The 16,704-nt window shown below is 48.3% G+C and overlaps 1 protein-coding gene across 4 annotated transcripts in view; it reads right to left on the bottom strand.

Annotated features, from left to right (window-relative positions):
- Positions 1-443: 443 nt before the first annotated feature.
- The window catches only part of PTPRM (protein tyrosine phosphatase receptor type M), a 657,213-nt gene continuing 640,952 nt past the window's right edge, over positions 444-16,704 (bottom strand). For all 4 annotated transcript variants that reach the window (XM_069568623.1, XM_069568625.1, XM_069568624.1 and 1 more), the window contains 2 exons: positions 9,434-9,569; positions 444-1,180 (listed from right to left, as the gene is read on the bottom strand). In XM_069568623.1, the coding sequence (XP_069424724.1) occupies positions 1,127-1,180; positions 9,434-9,569 (190 nt within the window). In that variant the 3' untranslated portion in view covers positions 444-1,126. The remainder of the gene's footprint in view (positions 1,181-9,433; positions 9,570-16,704) is intronic.

Raw genomic sequence — 16,704 nt, 5'->3', positions numbered from 1 at the left:
CTGGCAGCGAGTTTCAGGCATGAATGAAGCCTGGAAAGGATGGAGATGATCCCCTAGAGAAAGGCAGAGGCTTCTCCTCCTGCTCAGAAAATCATCACTCTGGAGTCCAGCCCAGAGCTCCTGTCAGAGCCTGCCCGCCAGATCAGAGCTCACTGGCCCGTGGCCTCTGGGGCTCATAGGGGCAGCTCAGGATGGGTCTTGATTTCTCCCTGACAAAAGATCTCTCTGAAATCCTAACTCCACCTGCTCCAATCCAGCAGACCAGCCATGGTTTCTCTGCCTGAGGCCAGGAGTGACCAGAGCTGCCCCACGGGGTGTCAGGACACCAGGCAGACACCACACTGCTCACGCGTCTTTATTTATTGAGCTGAGAATTCACACAGGTAGCATCATACAGCGAATCATTTCCAGGGCTGGATAAAAATGATTGTCACTCACCACGCTTCACAAAAATTTCTTTTAATGAATAAATAATCTGATGAAATCGAAAATATTTACAATATAAACACACAGGAAGAACCGAAGAACTTCAGATCTGTGAACCTGATCGCCGACCTCCGCCTTCCCGAACCGAACGCCTCCCGAGCTTTTCCCTCGGAAATGATACAAATCTGATAGAAACAACAACTCATACAACATCTCTTGGTTCATTATACGTTTATCTGTTAGTCTTGGAAAGCTACATATATTATGCGACATGTTAAAATACAAATATTAACTAAAATAATATATTATCATAATGCCAGGTAGCATTCTCCACAGAACGAAAATGTACACTCAGCTGTGACAATAACAAACGTTCACGGGCCACAAAATAATACCCCAAAGGTACAAATTCCTTCATAAGAATATAATTGTGCTCTTCAATTTACCATCTGTCTGCGCTGCTCGAAGGGGCTGGTGCCCAGGACGACAGGGTTGGACCACTGGGTGCTGTGGGTGGGAATCGGGCAGTGCAAGCAGTTTTATAAACACTTTTTTTTTTCTTGGACTCTTTTTTAAAAAGAGCCAATTAGGCAAAGCAAAATAAGCATATGGAGCTGTCTTCATCTCATCGGCACAAACACCGTGGCACGCGTCCTGGCTGTGCAGGCTGGAAGGTTGGTGTGCGGGGCTCTTCACGCTGTCAGCCAGTATTCAAGTACTCTAGGGCTACCTCGTAGCAGAACTTGTACTGATCCTGGAACACAGAAGGGACACATCAGCGCAGCCACAGTGGGCCCCATTTCTCTGAGAGCAGTGATGCTGTGCGTGAATGCATGCTCAGTCAAGTCTGACTCTGTGTGACCCCATGGACTGTAGCCCGCCAGGCTCCTCTGGCCATGGGATTGTCCAGGCAAGAATACTGGAGTGGGTTGCTGTTTCCTTCTCCAGAGGATTTTCCAGACCCAGGGATTAAACCTGCGCCTGCTCTGCTGGCAGGCAGATTGTTTACTGCTGAGTCACCTCAGAAGCCCCAGTTAGGGCTTTAATTGGAAGCAATCAACCTGAGAAGGAGGTGAATCAGAAACGAGCTAGGACATCACAATCCTGGACCACACACATATTCAGTTTGATATTCCACACAAGGTCAATGAAAGAAATATTCTGAAATCTACACTTGTGAGGCTTCTTGGAAAGTTCCAGACAATTGGAACACATCTGTTTGTCCACATGTGTAAGTGCACCTGTTATATCAACATCCTGAGGGCAAATTATGGGAAAGCCAAGAGGTGTATTGGGAGGGAGGCTGGAGATACGCCTTCATGATTTGCTCAATGAATAAACGTGGCTTCATGCCTGGCCTGGCTTTACCTCTGACTGTCAGTCAGCAGGACTCCTTCCGGTTTACAAGCGGTTATTAAGCGCCTACTCCTCAGAAGGAAAGTTATGACCAACCTAGACAGTATATTGAAAAGCAGAGACATTACTTTGCCAACGAAGGTCCGTCTAGTCAAGGCTATGGTTTTTCCAGTAGTCATGTATGGATGTGAGAGTTGGACTATAGAGAAAGCTGAGCGCCAAAGAATTGATGCTTTTGAACTGTGGTGTTGGAGAAGACTCTTGAGAGTCCTTTGGACTACAAGGAGATCCAACCAGTCCATTCTAAAGGAGATCAGTCCTGGGTGGTCTTTGGAAGGAACGATGCTAAAGCTGAAATTCCAGTACTTTGGCCACCTCATGCAAAGAGTTGACTCATTGGAAAAGACTCTGATGGTGGGAGGGATTGGGGGCAGGAAGAGAAGGGGACGACAGAGGATGAGATGGCTGGATGGCATCACTGACTCGATGGACGTGACTCTGAGTGAACTCCAGGAGTTGGTGATGGACAGGGAGGCCTGGGGTGCTGTGATTCATGAGGTCACAAAGAGTCGGACAAGACTGAGCAACTGAACTGAACTGAACTGAACTACCAGGTACCTTGACCTGGCCCCTGACTCTGATAAGTCCGTGGTCCAATGAGGAGGATGAGACAGGGACCCAAGGGCCCCCAAGAGGCAGAGCTGAGTGGGGGCCACGAATGGTTCCCAACGTGGGTGAAGTGGAGGGGGAGCAGCGGTTCTCAGGGGAGATGTGAGGGGGTGGCAGGTGATGGGGAGCTGGAGGAGGAGCGTGTGGACTGGGGGAGGTGGATACTAAGTGCCTTGGATTGCCCAGGACAGTCTTGACTGATGCCTGTTATCTTGGTGGAATGGATAGTTGAAGCCTTGCTTGCTCTCAAAAGTGTCCCAGTCTGAATGGTAAAGCCTGTGGGCCTCCTGACTGTGGTCTTCCTGGCAGGCTGCCTAGGTAGAGATGGCAGAACAGGGACAGGCACTGGAGGCAACGTCTGATGCCCCCTGGGAGCCACATCCCAGTTCTTAATGGGGCAGCGAACTCATTTCTCTTGAGCACAGCTTTCTCAGATCCCGGACCAGCACCTGCGCAAGCTTTCAATCCACATTCTAGGATTTGTTATTTCGGGATCTGATACTTCTATTTTCAGAATATTTACAAGAAATCACTCGAATTTCAAAATCCTGACGCTGTCAGCTCATGGCTGACACTGGCTGAGGCGAGCTCCAATCACTGCCGTTTTTGTGAATCGCACAGACAATTCTTTTTTCCTCTTTCATGGAAACCTAAGAGATCAGTTCCTTCTTGCAGAAACGTGGTTTTGTACAAAGCTAGCTGTGGAGTTAGTTTCAATGCCGACTATGGACCGTCCTCTTAACAGAGTGTTATGCATGCTCAGTCGCTCAGTCGTGTCCGACTCTCTGCGACCCCATGGACTATAACCCACCAGGCTCCTCTGTCCATGGGATTCTCCAGGCAAAAATACTGGAGTGGCTTGCCATTTCCTGGATCTTCCTGACCCAGGGATCAAATCTGAGTCTCTTGGATTGGCAGGCAGCTTTATTACTGCTGATTCTTAACATAGTAAGATGCACTTACAGGGCCACGTGGCTGCTGCTTTGGGTCAAAGGTGAATGAGGAACCCAGGAAGGGGTTTTGGGAAGGGGCGGCTGTTGGGGGGGCGGTAATCACTGAAGGTGCCCCATCATAAGCATGACTACAGTTTTTCAAAATGAGTTCTCTCTCTCTTCTCATCCTTCCTAAATAGGCTGCTAGCTCCACAGACTCTGATGACTGGTTTTGTACAGGGAATGAGCAGAAGGATCACAAATTGCTGGTCCCCTCCCCCAGGCACCTCAAAAAACACCTGAAATCATCCCACTTGGAACCTGATTACACTTGATCACCAGATACAGCCCGTCTTTGGCGGTTTCCTCGCTTTTGAACAGTATAATTAAGCCACATGAACCATCTCTGCTTCAGGGGAGAAAGGGCGTTTATGCTTTGGTCCCAGGATTTCCCAATCTGGGTGACATTAGCTGATGACGTGAGCATCTTTGTGCTGGACCACAACTAGGGTAACTGGCAATTCCTCTTCAAGACCCCTGCCCCCACCTTCGCTTCAGATGCTCCTTGCTCTCACAAAACAGGGAGAAAGTGAAACTTGAAAGGATATCCCACATGAGGTCACGCTGGAAGAGTCCCTGCCCTCAGGGAGGGCACGGGAGGCCTCGGTGCTGGTGGGCGGCTGCAAGCGGCTCCCCCAAAGGTCAGACAGTGCCTTTGTATGCGGAACGTGGCCCCATAGTCAGCCTGTCACTTCAAACACCCCACGTCGCCTGAGAAGTTTCAAAGAGACTGTGCACTCACCTGGGGCAGAGTTTCCCCCTCTCCGCCTCTGCACACACACACCTGCTTTTGGAAATGAACACCAGCTTCAGTCTCAGCTGGATCCTTATTGACAAGCAGAAAAACGCTTCTGCCCGACATGCCTGCCAGGAGGGGAAGTGGGCCCATGTGCCAATAACCTCAGGTGGGACTGTTTGGATCAGTGTTCCCAGGGGGTCGCACCGTGTAACCAACCTACCTGTGCCTATGAGACCCCCGGAGGGCAGCTGCCTGTCTCTGATGATAGATGGATGGGTCATTACACTCAGTATAGCACTTTTTCCCTTTCCAAGGCCACCTGCTGTCTGTGCATCTGGTTCTTTAATCAGACCCATTGGCCTGTGGCCGCTGCCTTTGCTGGTCCAGGGAGCAGGTCAGCTCCCTGTTCTTGGGTCCAGTAAAGAGAAGGAATGGGAAGTGGGCTTGGCCTGCCCCACCGCCAGTGTGGCCATACTGCAGGGCTGGCCTCTTCTCCTCCTGAGCTGTGCTTCTCACCTGCGGCACACCACACGGGCTCCGTCTACCCCAGTCTTTTGGGGCGCGGCCTGGCTCCTGTATCTGTGAAGTGCCCCAGCTGATCCAACGTGTGGACGGGCCGAGGGCCCTTCTAGACCACGCATGACCTTTCTTATCCCTGGCTGCACATCAGGTCACCTGAGGCGCTCGTCCCATGGCTGCTGAAGCCAGGTCCATGTCACCTGGATCAGTCTCTGGGGTGGGCCTGGGGCTCAGAATTTTTTAAAGGTTCCATTACAGAGAAGTCAGGGTCATAGAGACAGAGACTAGAACTGTCGTCGTCAGGGGAGGGGCAAGTGGAGTGATGCTGGTGAGGGTACAAATTTTCAGTTATAAGAGCAGTGAATTCCACAGCTCTACCATACAGCACGGCGACCAGAGTTAATGATATGGAACTGTACCCTTGACACTTGCTGACCACGGATTGCAAGCATTCTGACCACAGAGTCAGCTGCACTCACTCTGAGAGGCTGCAGTCGTGCTGATCACTGTGGTCTAGGGAACCACTCCACAACGGGTGAGTGTGTCAAGTCAGCACGTTGGCCAGAGCTCCCACTGCCTCCCGGGGACAGTAACTTTCTCGGGTAAGATCTGGCTCCTAAAGGCTGCTTCTCTGTTAACACAAAGACCTGGGAACTTCAAAGCCAAGTGCAGAAGCAAAGGTGAGAGACGACTGAGTGTTGAAGCAGCTGGTTTCCCAGCAACGGTACAAGAGACAAAGTGGCTCAGCGTGGGGGACTCCGTCTGCGTCTGACCAGGTCAGTAGTGCCAGTCTCAGGCTGACTGTGGCAGTAGGCCCCTCAGGGATCCAGGCCTTTGATGAGGGCCAGGGGCTGGCTGAAGAGGTGGATCACTGAGAAGTTGGGCGGCAAGAGGGGTCAGGAGGCAAACCCAGTGGCCCTGCTGCATCAAAACATCTTGCTGTTGTTTAGTTGGTCAGTCCTGTTGGACTCTTTTGTAACTCTATGGACTGTAACCTGCCGGGCTCCTCTGTCTATGGGATCTCCCAGGCAAGAATACTGGAGTGGGTTGCCACTTTCCTCCTCCAGGGGACCTTTTCGACTTAGGATCGAACCTGGGCCTCCTATATTGGCATTGGATCTTTTACCGCTGTGTCACTAGGGAAGCACATCAAGATATCTAGTCTTGTGTTAAAATGATTTTGCTGCCTGGCAATCCATTGCCTTTTTCCTGGAGCCTCCAGACCTAAACATTGGAAGAAATAAATCCGTAGGCCCTCTGACTCTCCCTTGAGAGTGTCATGCTTCAAACCGAATGGGGAAGTTTCTAACTCAGACACAATTTGGAAAAATAATCAAAGCCTCAAGGGGGGATGGAGATGGGCCCACTTTGATCCCCTAGGAACATTCATCCTGCCCTGATGGGGGGATGGGGGGATGGGGGTTGTGGCAGCATGTTTTGGGGTCTGAATGGAAGGATGAGCAGACCCAGAGAGGCCTGGCCCTCCTGCCTCCCCACGCCCACCTGCCCGCCTCCTGGCGGCCAGCATGGGGTCTGTTCTAGGGTGCCCTGGCTCTCGCCTCCTCCTGCAAAGAGACAGCTAGGAGCGAGCTTCTCAGCTACTGGTATCACATTCTCTACTTAGGAGAGATTCAAGTCTTGGATGGTCTTTTATGCCCAATACAACTTTGCCAGGTTTTATCACCCTGACCTGAATTAGTTCTCTCAGCCAACACACACACACACACACACACACACGAGCGCCAAACTAAACAGAAACTGTACTCACAGCAAAAATAAACACGCCAGCGACAAGAGCCCTGATTCAACTCAAGAAGCTTCAAGCCCACTGAAAAGAGCACCATGACATTTTCCCTCTGGTCACCAGATAAGATCTGTTATCCCGCCAGGAGGCACCGTGACAGATTCATCAGACATTTTTCTCAAGGAAATTGCAGGACTTTCTTACATTTCTCAGCCGCTGAGCTTATCATAAAACTGGTGTGGATCTTCTGGGTTCTGGGAATCCGAGAATCCTGTTTCTTCCTCAGAACCACACATGGATAGAGAAATGCCCAGGTTATGATGGGAATGTGGGCTGTAGTCAGGAGCTGCCTTCATGGAAAAGCACCCCATCCTGCAGTCTGCACCATGAATCTGGGAAAAGCCTTGCTGCTTCTGCCCAAAAAACTCGTGAGTGAAGGAAGCTCAGCAGAGCCATTTGGGGAAAGGCCTGGAAGGGTCTGTTTCTAACGATGTGCTTAAGTCAGGCTGCAGTGAGAAGGGGATTACACTTTTTAAAAAAAGTCAAGGTTACTTTACTCAGATGCCAACTAATGTTTGGAAGCTACACACCTGTCCCTGAATCAGGGCATTAAATACCGAATGATGTCTCAGAATAGTTTCATTTATGCATTTGTTTCCAGCCTCTGCCAATCTGCTTATCTGTCCTAAACTTGGGCCACCTCTAACTGCCCTCAGCCTGGAAGATGGAGAATTCCGGGTGGGGGAACTCTAAAATTCAGGGGGGTCCCCAGGAGTGGTTAGATGGCATCACCAACTCAATGGATGTGAGTCTGAGCAAACTCCGGGAGATAGTGAAGGACAGGGAAGCCTGGTGTGCTGCAGTCAGTCCATGGGGTCACCAAGCATCGGACATGACTTAGTGACTGAACAACAACCCGGGGAGTAAGACAGTCCTCTGACCAGTGAAGTCTGGGCACAGAACCTGGCCCATCCACATGAAATCTGCACTGTGTGAAAGGCCCTTGTACGTACCACGTGTATACATGCTATTGCTCCTGAAGCCGCCTCGCTTGCACCCAGTGCTTTTTTCACCTGCATCAGGTGGGCTGCTGGTCACACTGTGCCCTGTAGACACCTGTAGTCTTAGGGATGGGCTTTCTCACCTGGGGCACTTCTAAAACACTTTCATGCATGTTGTCATGGGGGATGATCTCAACAAACCAACATCGTCCCTGGTTACAACGCAGGCTCGGGAGAGTTGAGTGACATGCCCAAGGCAATGTCAAGGTTATCTGTCTGAGGTCACTTCACTTGAATGAGCAGAGCTGAGAGTAGAAGGCAGGTTTGAGGGGCATCCCCAGGGCAGGATGGGGAAAAAATGGAAACAGTGACAGATTCTATTTTCTTGGGCTCCAAAATCACTATGGACAGAGATTGCAGCCATGAAATTAAAAGGTGCTTGCTCCTTGGAAGAAAAGCTATGACAAACCTAGACACCATATTAAAAAGCAGAGATATCACTTTGCTGACAAAGGACCATAAAGTCAAAGCTATGGTTTTTTTTCTGTAAAGAGTTGGACCATAAAGAAGGCTGAGCGCCGAAGAATTGATGCTTTTGAATTGTGGTGCTGAAGAAGACCCTTGACAGTCCCTTGGACTGTAGGAAGATCAAAGCAGTCAACCCTAAAGGAAATCAACCCTGAATATTCATTGGAAGGACTGATGCTGAAGCTCCAAAACACTGGCCACCTGATGGGAGCCGACTCATTGGAAAAGACCTTGATGCTGAGAAAGACTGAGGGCAGGAGGAGAAGGGGGCAACAGAGGATGAGATGGTTAGACAGCATCACTGACTCAGTGGACATGAGTTTGAGCAAGCTCCGGGAGATAGTGAAGGACAGGGAAGCCTGGCGTGCTGCAGTCCATGGGGTCACAAAGGGTCGCACACGACTTAGTGACTGAACAACCACCACCCAGGGCAGGGTGGGGAGTAGTGGTGCGGGGGGTACAGCCCTTTTTTTTGCAGAAGCCAACATGGTAATTGCTGATGGTTCTAAGAGTCTGCACCTGGCCAAAGAGGTTCCTGTTTGTTAAATTCCCAGGGCAGCACATGCATCTGGAAACTAGAACAGCTCACGAAGCACCCAGCACGTCTGTGGGGGAAGCAGATGGCCCTGGATGTTGAGCAGGGCTCGGGTGGGTCTCAGGAGCTGGCCATCATGGGTGGGGCCATGGCTGTTTCCTCAGCTTCAGCTCCACTCCCTCTTTAGTCCCGTTAAGGTATTTACAATGTAAAGCAGCTTTCCAAGCTCCTCAGGGACTCCACCACGTCTTCCCCTCCCCATCCCAGGCCACTCTCCCCACCTTGGGATTAATTCCCCTGTCTCCTTCAGATCCTTCCTCCACTAACAGAGAAATACAAAAACCTCATTGAAAAGCTTCCTCCTTTAAACTGTTCTCCTATTCTCAAGTCACAGCAGTCAGCATTTCAACAGCTCTACACAATAAAGAGATTTCATGAAATTCCCGAAGAAAACCATTCCACCTCGTCCTTTGTTTCTCCACCTCTTTCATCCTCTCCTCAGATACCCACCATAATTAAATGCAATCGTCCGGATGTCAAACTCCAATTCCCAGCTTTGATAAATATTAGGTGATTAAGCTATTTATAAAATCTGTAATTTGAAAATCTGGCATTTCATGTGCTATGATTATTTCTTCTCTGTGAAGACGAAGTGCTTAGCCATGTGGAAGGTGCTGCTGAGAATGGCAATTAATCAGGATGTGCGTTTGTGAGTTTCAACTATTTCTACACGTCAGATGTGTTGAGAGGAGCCTACTGGTGAAAAGGCAAGAGGAAGGGAGAAGGAAGGAGAAAAACTCGGACGAGCACGGCGAATGCACCGTGAGCATGAGCCTCTCCCAGCAGGGAGCAGACTGAGCTAACCAGGAACGGCTCCCCACCCCCTCCAACTCCAAGTGGGATGATAGACGGACAGGGTCCTACCAGCAGGTCCACCATGTTGGGCTTGTTGTTCCTCAGTGTCTTCACGGCATGGAAGACGTCCACCGTCCGCTGGTGCCGTAGCATCTCGCAGACGATGCTTATGGCACAGAAGGTCCCGCTGCGGCCGCCCCCGTTCCTGCAGGAAGAGGAGAGGCAGGTGGTGGGTCTGGGTCACCCTCACAGCGCATGGCTCACACCACCTGGTCACACCTGCTGCCCAAGCCCTCCTGGCTGGGATGCTTCACCTGAGCAAGTCCCTCTACCTGATGCAAACAGAGCCCAGAGCCCACAGGTCACCTGACCAGAGGTGATGGGAACCTGGCCTGCTCTCCCAGCTCCACCTCTGCCCCCACGAGGTGACCTGATATGGCGGCTTTATGCAAAGCTGCATAAGGCCCGCAGGAAAGTTTTCAATATACAAGTATCTCATGCCGTGTCTGCAGGAAACCTGGGATGGGTGTGGGTTATGCTCAGAGATGGATTTGGCCTCAGACAATCTATTAGCAATTCATGCTTTATCTCTAAAATATAAATGAAACAGGAGGGAAGAGGGCAGCGCACAACCCTGGAAAGAATGACACAGCCAGAGAGCACAGCATAAACTGATTAAATCCAAATGGGTACTAGAAGGCAGACACATCAACTTGACTAAACCTTGATCCTCAGTTCAAGCTCATTGCAACACATCAGCAAGCTAAATGACACCCAGAGGCGCCATGGCAGTTCCAAAGTGGATCATCAAAGACCAAAAAGTGGGCGGTGGCCCAATCCCTGGAAATCCCCGCCCCTTCTCCAAATAGTTGGAATAATTCTCCCACTCACTAGCCTAGGAAATTGCCCATCCCATAAAAGGTAATCATAACCATAGTTTGAGACTGCCACACTCGCTCTCTGCTATGGCCCACACTCTGTGGAGTGTGTTTCTCTCTGAATAAATATACTTTCTACCTATCACTTTGTCTCACTGAATACTTTCTGTGATGAGAAATGAAACCTGAAAACCTGAGTTTCATTAGGTCCTGAAACCAGGTCTGTGATCTCAGTTGGAAGATCGTGGGTTTTGGCTGGGTTCCAGTCCCAATTTGAGATAAACGGCTTCATAAGGGCTCTTTCAAAATAAAACTTTCTATTTTGGATTAATTTTAATTGTACAGAATCACTATAAAAATAGCACAGAGAGTTCTCTCCATGTCCACCTTCCCTGATGGGAAGGTCTTACATACCGCAGCAAATGGTCAAAACCAGGAAGTTAACACTGGTATAATGCTATTGACTAAATTACAGACCTTGGTCAAGGTGTCCAATTTTTCTACAACCGTCCTTTCTTCTGGTCCAAGATTCAGTCCAGGACCCACCTAGCATTTGGGCATCACATCTCTTCAGTGTTTCCTATGAGCTGTGTCCTCTGTCTTCCCTTGTCTTTTTTGACCTTAACACTTTGAAAGAGGACTGGTCGGTCAGTTGTTTTGCAGAATATGGAATACAGAATGAGATGCAGAAAACAGCCACGGTCCCCCATCAAACGATTTGAGAAGTCATCACAAAATACAAACTGTAGAAAGTACCTTCATTTTGATTCATCTGATGCTTTCTCATCATTGAACATTTGGTTATGCACTTGGGCAAGAAAACCATGGAAAGGCTTTCGCCTCCTTCAAAGGTTCATGGTGTTGAACTGTCTTGTTGCTGGCGATGCTGACCTTGGTTGCTTATTAAGATGGTGGATGTCTGGCAGATTTTTTCACCATGTAGTCAGGATGCTTCTCTTTGTAGTTAATAAGCATCTTGGGAAAAATACACTGGGATTATGTAACTGTCTTGCTCTCCTCAAAGTTTCTTCCGCTGTTATTAGTGCCCATTTAGGGATCCTGTCTGCAACAGTGTTCCCTGTGCTGCTTGCTGTTCACTCATTCAGTCGTGTCCAACTCTTTTCAATCCCACGAACTGCAGCACGTCAGGCTTCCCTGCCCTTCACCATCTCCCTGAATTTGCTCAGACTCATATCCATTGAGTCAGTAATGTCATCCAACCGTCTGATCCTCTCGTCCCTTTCTCTTCCTGCCTTCAATCTTTCTCAGAATCAGGATCTTGTCTAATGAATCGGCTTTTCGCATCAGATGGCCAAAGTATTGGAGCTTCAGCTTCACCATCAGTCCTTCCAATGAATAGTCAAGGTTGATTTCCTTTAGGATTGACTGGTTTGATCTCCTTGCTGTCTAAGGGACTCTCAAGAGTCTTCTCCAGCACCACAGTTTGAAAGCATCAATTCTTCAGAGCTTAGCTTTCTTTATGGGCCAACTCTCATATCCATACATGACTCCTGGAAAGACCCCAGCTTTGTCTCTACGGACCTTTGTCAGCAAAGTGACGTCTCTGACATCTGCCTAATTGGTTTCCACGTCCCTCTTTCCTTCTACATCATGCTCTAAAGACAACTCTCAGCCACTGTTTGAAAATTTATTTGCTTATTTATTTCTATTATTTATGTCACTTTAGACTTTTATATATCAATTTCACTTCTTCGAGCTAAAATAGTATCCATATTTATTTTGTTGCTGAAATTGTTCCAGCTTTGGCCATGAGGAGCTCCATCAGGCTGGTTCCTCCAACCCTTTTCAAGCACATCCTTATGTTCTAGAACCATGAGATTTTCTAACTGGTCCTATAACTTCTCCCTTGTACCAGCTCTGGAATCAACCTCTTTTCCAAGGATGTAAAGGACCTTTTTTAAAAAAAAAAAAAACACACAATACCATTATTATTACAACTAAAATAAACACTACAGTTCAATGGAATCGAATTTCTAGGTACTGTCCAAATTCCCCAGGTTGTTTTAGACTTTTTCTTACAGTTGACTTTTTCAAATCCTCATCCAAGCAAAGTCCACACTGCATTCGGTTGACAAGTCTTGCAAGTTTATTTTAATCTGTGGGTTCTTTTTGCTCTCTCATTTTTTCCTCTTGGCAATTTATTTGTTGAGGAAACAGGGTCATTTTCCCTGCAGACAGCCCCACATTCTGGGTTGTTCTCATTCACTGCATCTCTGAGAATCATTTAACCTACCAATCTCTAATCCTGTGCTTTCTGTTAATTGGGATGTTTCATAAGAATTCAGGATTTTTTTTTCTTTCTGGATAAATATAGTTTATAAGTGAACTTTCATTAGGAAGCAGGCATAGGATATCAACTTATTTTGTGATTTTAAGATTGATCACCGTGTTCCAATGCCAGCTTGATCATCCCATTCTTAAGTTCCAAATCAGTTTTTTAAATAAAGCATAACATACCTACAATTAAGCCCACAAGTGGTTAAGTATAGATCGCAGTTAACTTTTGCAAATGCATATAACATTAACTACCATTTGGATCAAGATACAGACCAAGATCAGCTCCCTGGATCCCCTCTCCCCAGTATTCCTTCCTCACCAAAACTACCAACACCTTCAAGATAATCTCTGTTCTCATGTCTAGCATCGTTAGTCTCTTTTGTCTGGTTTTGAATTTTGTACGCATGGAATCACACAGCATACACTCTTTGAGTCTGGCTTATTTTGTTTAACATTATCTGTGTGAGAAGCATCCATGTTGTATCAGTAGTTTGTCCTCTTACATTGTGTGTGTTAGTCGCTCAGTTGTGTCCAACTCTTTGGGACCCCATGGACTGTAGCCCACCAGGTTCCTCTGTCCATGGAATTCTCCAGGCAAGAATACTGGAGTGGGTAGCTGTTCCCTTCTCCAGGGGATCTTCTGGACCCAGGGATTGAGCCCAGGTCTCCCGCATTGCAGGCAGTTCTTTACCATCTGAGCCACTAGGGAAGCCTTTTCTTCTTACGTTGCTGAGAATAATTCCATTGAGTGGATATACTACTGCATAATTTCTTTGTCTAGGAGCTGACGAATGTTTGGGCTGTTTGCAGTTTCCCATATTACGAATATGTTTGCTATAAGCACGTCTCCTATTGCATTTATGAGTCATTTTTGCAGTCAGTGAGCTCACAGCAGAAGAGCTCAGAGGATATATTTATATTTAGCTTTGCTAAATGCTGTTAAAGGGCTTCCCAGGTGGTGCTAGTGGTAAAGAATCCTCCTGCCAATGCAGGAGACAGAGACATAGGTTTGATACCTGGGTCGGGAAGATCCCCTGGAGGAGGGCATGGAAACCCACTCCAGTATTCTTGCCTGGAGAATTCCATGGACAGAGGAGCTTGGTGGGCTACAGTCCACAGGGTTACAAAGAGCTGGACACGACTGAAGTGACTTAGCATGCAAGCACGCACACACATATGCTATTTAAATGGTTCCAAAATGGTTGTATGTGCTTACTTTGTTCCAACAGTGTTTGGGAGTCCAGTTACTCCACAGTCTCCCAACACTGAGGACCAGTTATTTGTTTAAATTTTAGACATTCTGGTGAGACTGTAGGGGCACCTAATTTTGCTGTATTTTAATGCATATTCTCCTGAAAACTAATGATCCCTTTTCTATGCTTATTGGCTACTTGGATATTCTTTTTGAAAAAATGAAGTTCTCGTCAAGCATTTTGCCCGACGGTTGGACTGTCTGTCCTTTTCCTGTCGAATTCAGCAGTTCTTTGGCATGCTGGCTATGAATTCTTTGTCAGATGTAAGGAGCACAAACGTCTGTGTCCTGTCTTGTGTTTCCACTCTCCTTGGATGAACGGGAGCGCTCAGCTTTAACGATCTAATTTACCAATGTCTTCCTTTACGGCTGCCGTTCTGTGTCCTGCATAACTCATCTCTGATCACGCCTTCAGGTGAAGATTTTCTGTAGAAGCTCTGTTGTCTTCCTTTGCAGGTCTGCACTGAAGACAGCATGCACTGGAGATGCTCTCCGGGTAGCGTGAGAAGGGAGACCACTGCCCTGCAGGTGGTGTGCTGCTGCGGGACCCTGCTGTGAGTCAGGGGACCCCGAGGTGTGGCTGCTCCTGGATTTTCTCTTCTGCTCTTCAGTCTCTTCTCTCTGCATCGACACCTCACTGTTTCTCCTCCATTGGCTTTTCACCTAACGCTTTCAGCAGCTGTCAATGACCACTGTCTACATCCATTACTTTCATCAAGGGTTGAAAAAGCATGAGACTTTAATTCTATCCATTTCAACTAGTTTTATTAGCTGGAAGACGTGTATAAGGAAAAAGAATTCCCTGCTTGCTTTCTGTGAACCACTCAGTTCACAGCCCTGAAGGGCATCCCGGGAATGCATGCTCTGTCCGTGGCCAGTAGGTGGCACTGCGCTATACTGAATAGGAAGAAGTTCTCATCTGGGGGGCGGCGGGGACAGCAGGTTGCCTGTGGGTCAAAGCAACGTCTCCTGGCCTGAACTGGAGGATACCAATTCAACCTAACTCTGTTCCTACAACTAAAACACCTTAGATTAAGATTTTAAAATCTTGACATAAGTCAGCATTGTCCCCAGCCTGGGTCTCACACCCCGCCTCCGTGATATAGAGAGAGTAAATGGCAGCCCCATGGTAACAGATGGGACTTCAGAGTTGAGGGGAGGATGGTTCCCAAGGAAAAGTCCAGGTTCTCTCAGCAGGAGAAGGGGCCGGGGGCTTGGCTGGCAGGAGGGCAGAAGCAGCAGGTGCCTACCGTGTCCACTGGGTGAGAAAACGGCCACTGTCTTAGGTATCATGTGGGCAGGGGGTGGAACTGTTCAGTCTGGGCTCATAGCCGTGCCTTGGAGAGTGTCTCTGCATGGTGGCCTATGAGGTGCAGTGACTTAATGGGTCTTTGCATTTCCCCCCCAGGCCCCTCTTGGGGCCTCAGATCTCCCACTACTGGGATGTAGCCCCCACCTTTTGTTCTGTTATGATAAAAAAATTTTTTTTTTTTATTGTGGCAAAAGTCACACGACATAAAACATACTATTTAACCATATTTAACTGTGCAATTCTGTGGCACTAAGTACCTTCACAATGTACAACTCACCATCATCCATAGCCTGAAAACTTTCACCTTCCTAAACTGAAACTCTGTCCCCATTAAATGCTAGCTCCCCATTCTCCCCCACCCTCGACCCCTGGCACCTACCAAGGGACTAATACTTTCTAACTCTATAAGTCTGACTATTCTAGGTACACCTTTATAAGTGGAATCAAACAGTATCTGTCTGCACCTACTGTCTACCGGAATGCATTTTTAAGATGAACTTAATACGTGTGGGACACAGCCATTAGGGTCCCAGGGCTGGCCCTGGTCAGGAAGCTTCTAGGAAGTGTGATGTTTCTAGTTCCAGAGGCTGGCAGGCTCCTGATGCAGAAGTCGGTAACCACAAACTGTATTTGCATTCCCAAGAAAACCCAACCGATCGAATACAAACTCTCACTAAAATGTCGATTATCCTTGCCAGGGCTGTATCACCTCACACAGGTGACCTTCTGACCTTATTCTGATCAGAAGTTAAGTCTGCAAGTAGAGGAATAAAAACGGGGATGGGAGCAGTTCATAGATCCTTCTGGACGTTTTCTTGGTGGAGATGATTTTAATGAACTGGGTCCCTGAGAAGGAAGGGGAAGGTGGAGAGGAGGAGTGGGGGGACTTCTGATGAAGGGCCGGTGTTGGTTGCTTCATTAGACTGTTTCTGAGGGGACAGTGGTTTCCTGCCACATTCAGTGTTGAGAGGTGGCAGAGTCCTGGGTTCCCAGATCCAGGGTGGGGGGGTGGGGGTGGGGGCCATCTCGCAAGATACGGCAGCGAGCAGAGTAACGAGCCCTCGGCCATGCTGGTTGCTGTAACCAGGGTCAGTGTCCCCAGAGCAGAGCTTTGTCTTCCCTTCAATTTGGGAGAGAGTTCCCTGTGAGCTTGTTAACAACGCTCCACCGAAAAGAGAAGGAAGCTTATACTCAGTGTCCACAGACTCTCTCCCCATCTCCCCAGACTGTGAGGCTTTCTAGTCGCTGCCCATTAAGCCACCTCCAGCTGGTTGATTAGTTCCTATCCTCGCCCATGAGAAGATGCAGGTGAAAGTGCTTTGAAAAGCACGCAGGCTCGAGCCACGGCTTGCAACCTCGGCCTCATGCTGAAATAATCCGGGAGTTAAAAAAGTACTGCTGCCTGGTCTTCCCACCCCCAGAGATTTGGATTTAATTGTTCTGCTGTGGCCTGGGCATCGTTTGTTTGTTTTTTAAAGCTCCCCAGATGTGCAGCCAAGGTTGGGAACCATTATTCTGCAGCCAAGGATCTCCCATTTTAGCACTTGTTAAAATTGCCGGTCTGGAGACCAGTCTGCAGACCCTGACTGTAACCAAATCT

Source organism: Ovis canadensis, chromosome 23, assembly GCF_042477335.2.
Source record: "Ovis canadensis isolate MfBH-ARS-UI-01 breed Bighorn chromosome 23, ARS-UI_OviCan_v2, whole genome shotgun sequence".
In the NCBI taxonomy this organism is placed as follows: domain Eukaryota; kingdom Metazoa; phylum Chordata; class Mammalia; order Artiodactyla; family Bovidae; genus Ovis; species Ovis canadensis.
Note: the sequence above shows the minus strand (reverse complement) of the source record. Positions and strands in the feature narration are given on the sequence as shown.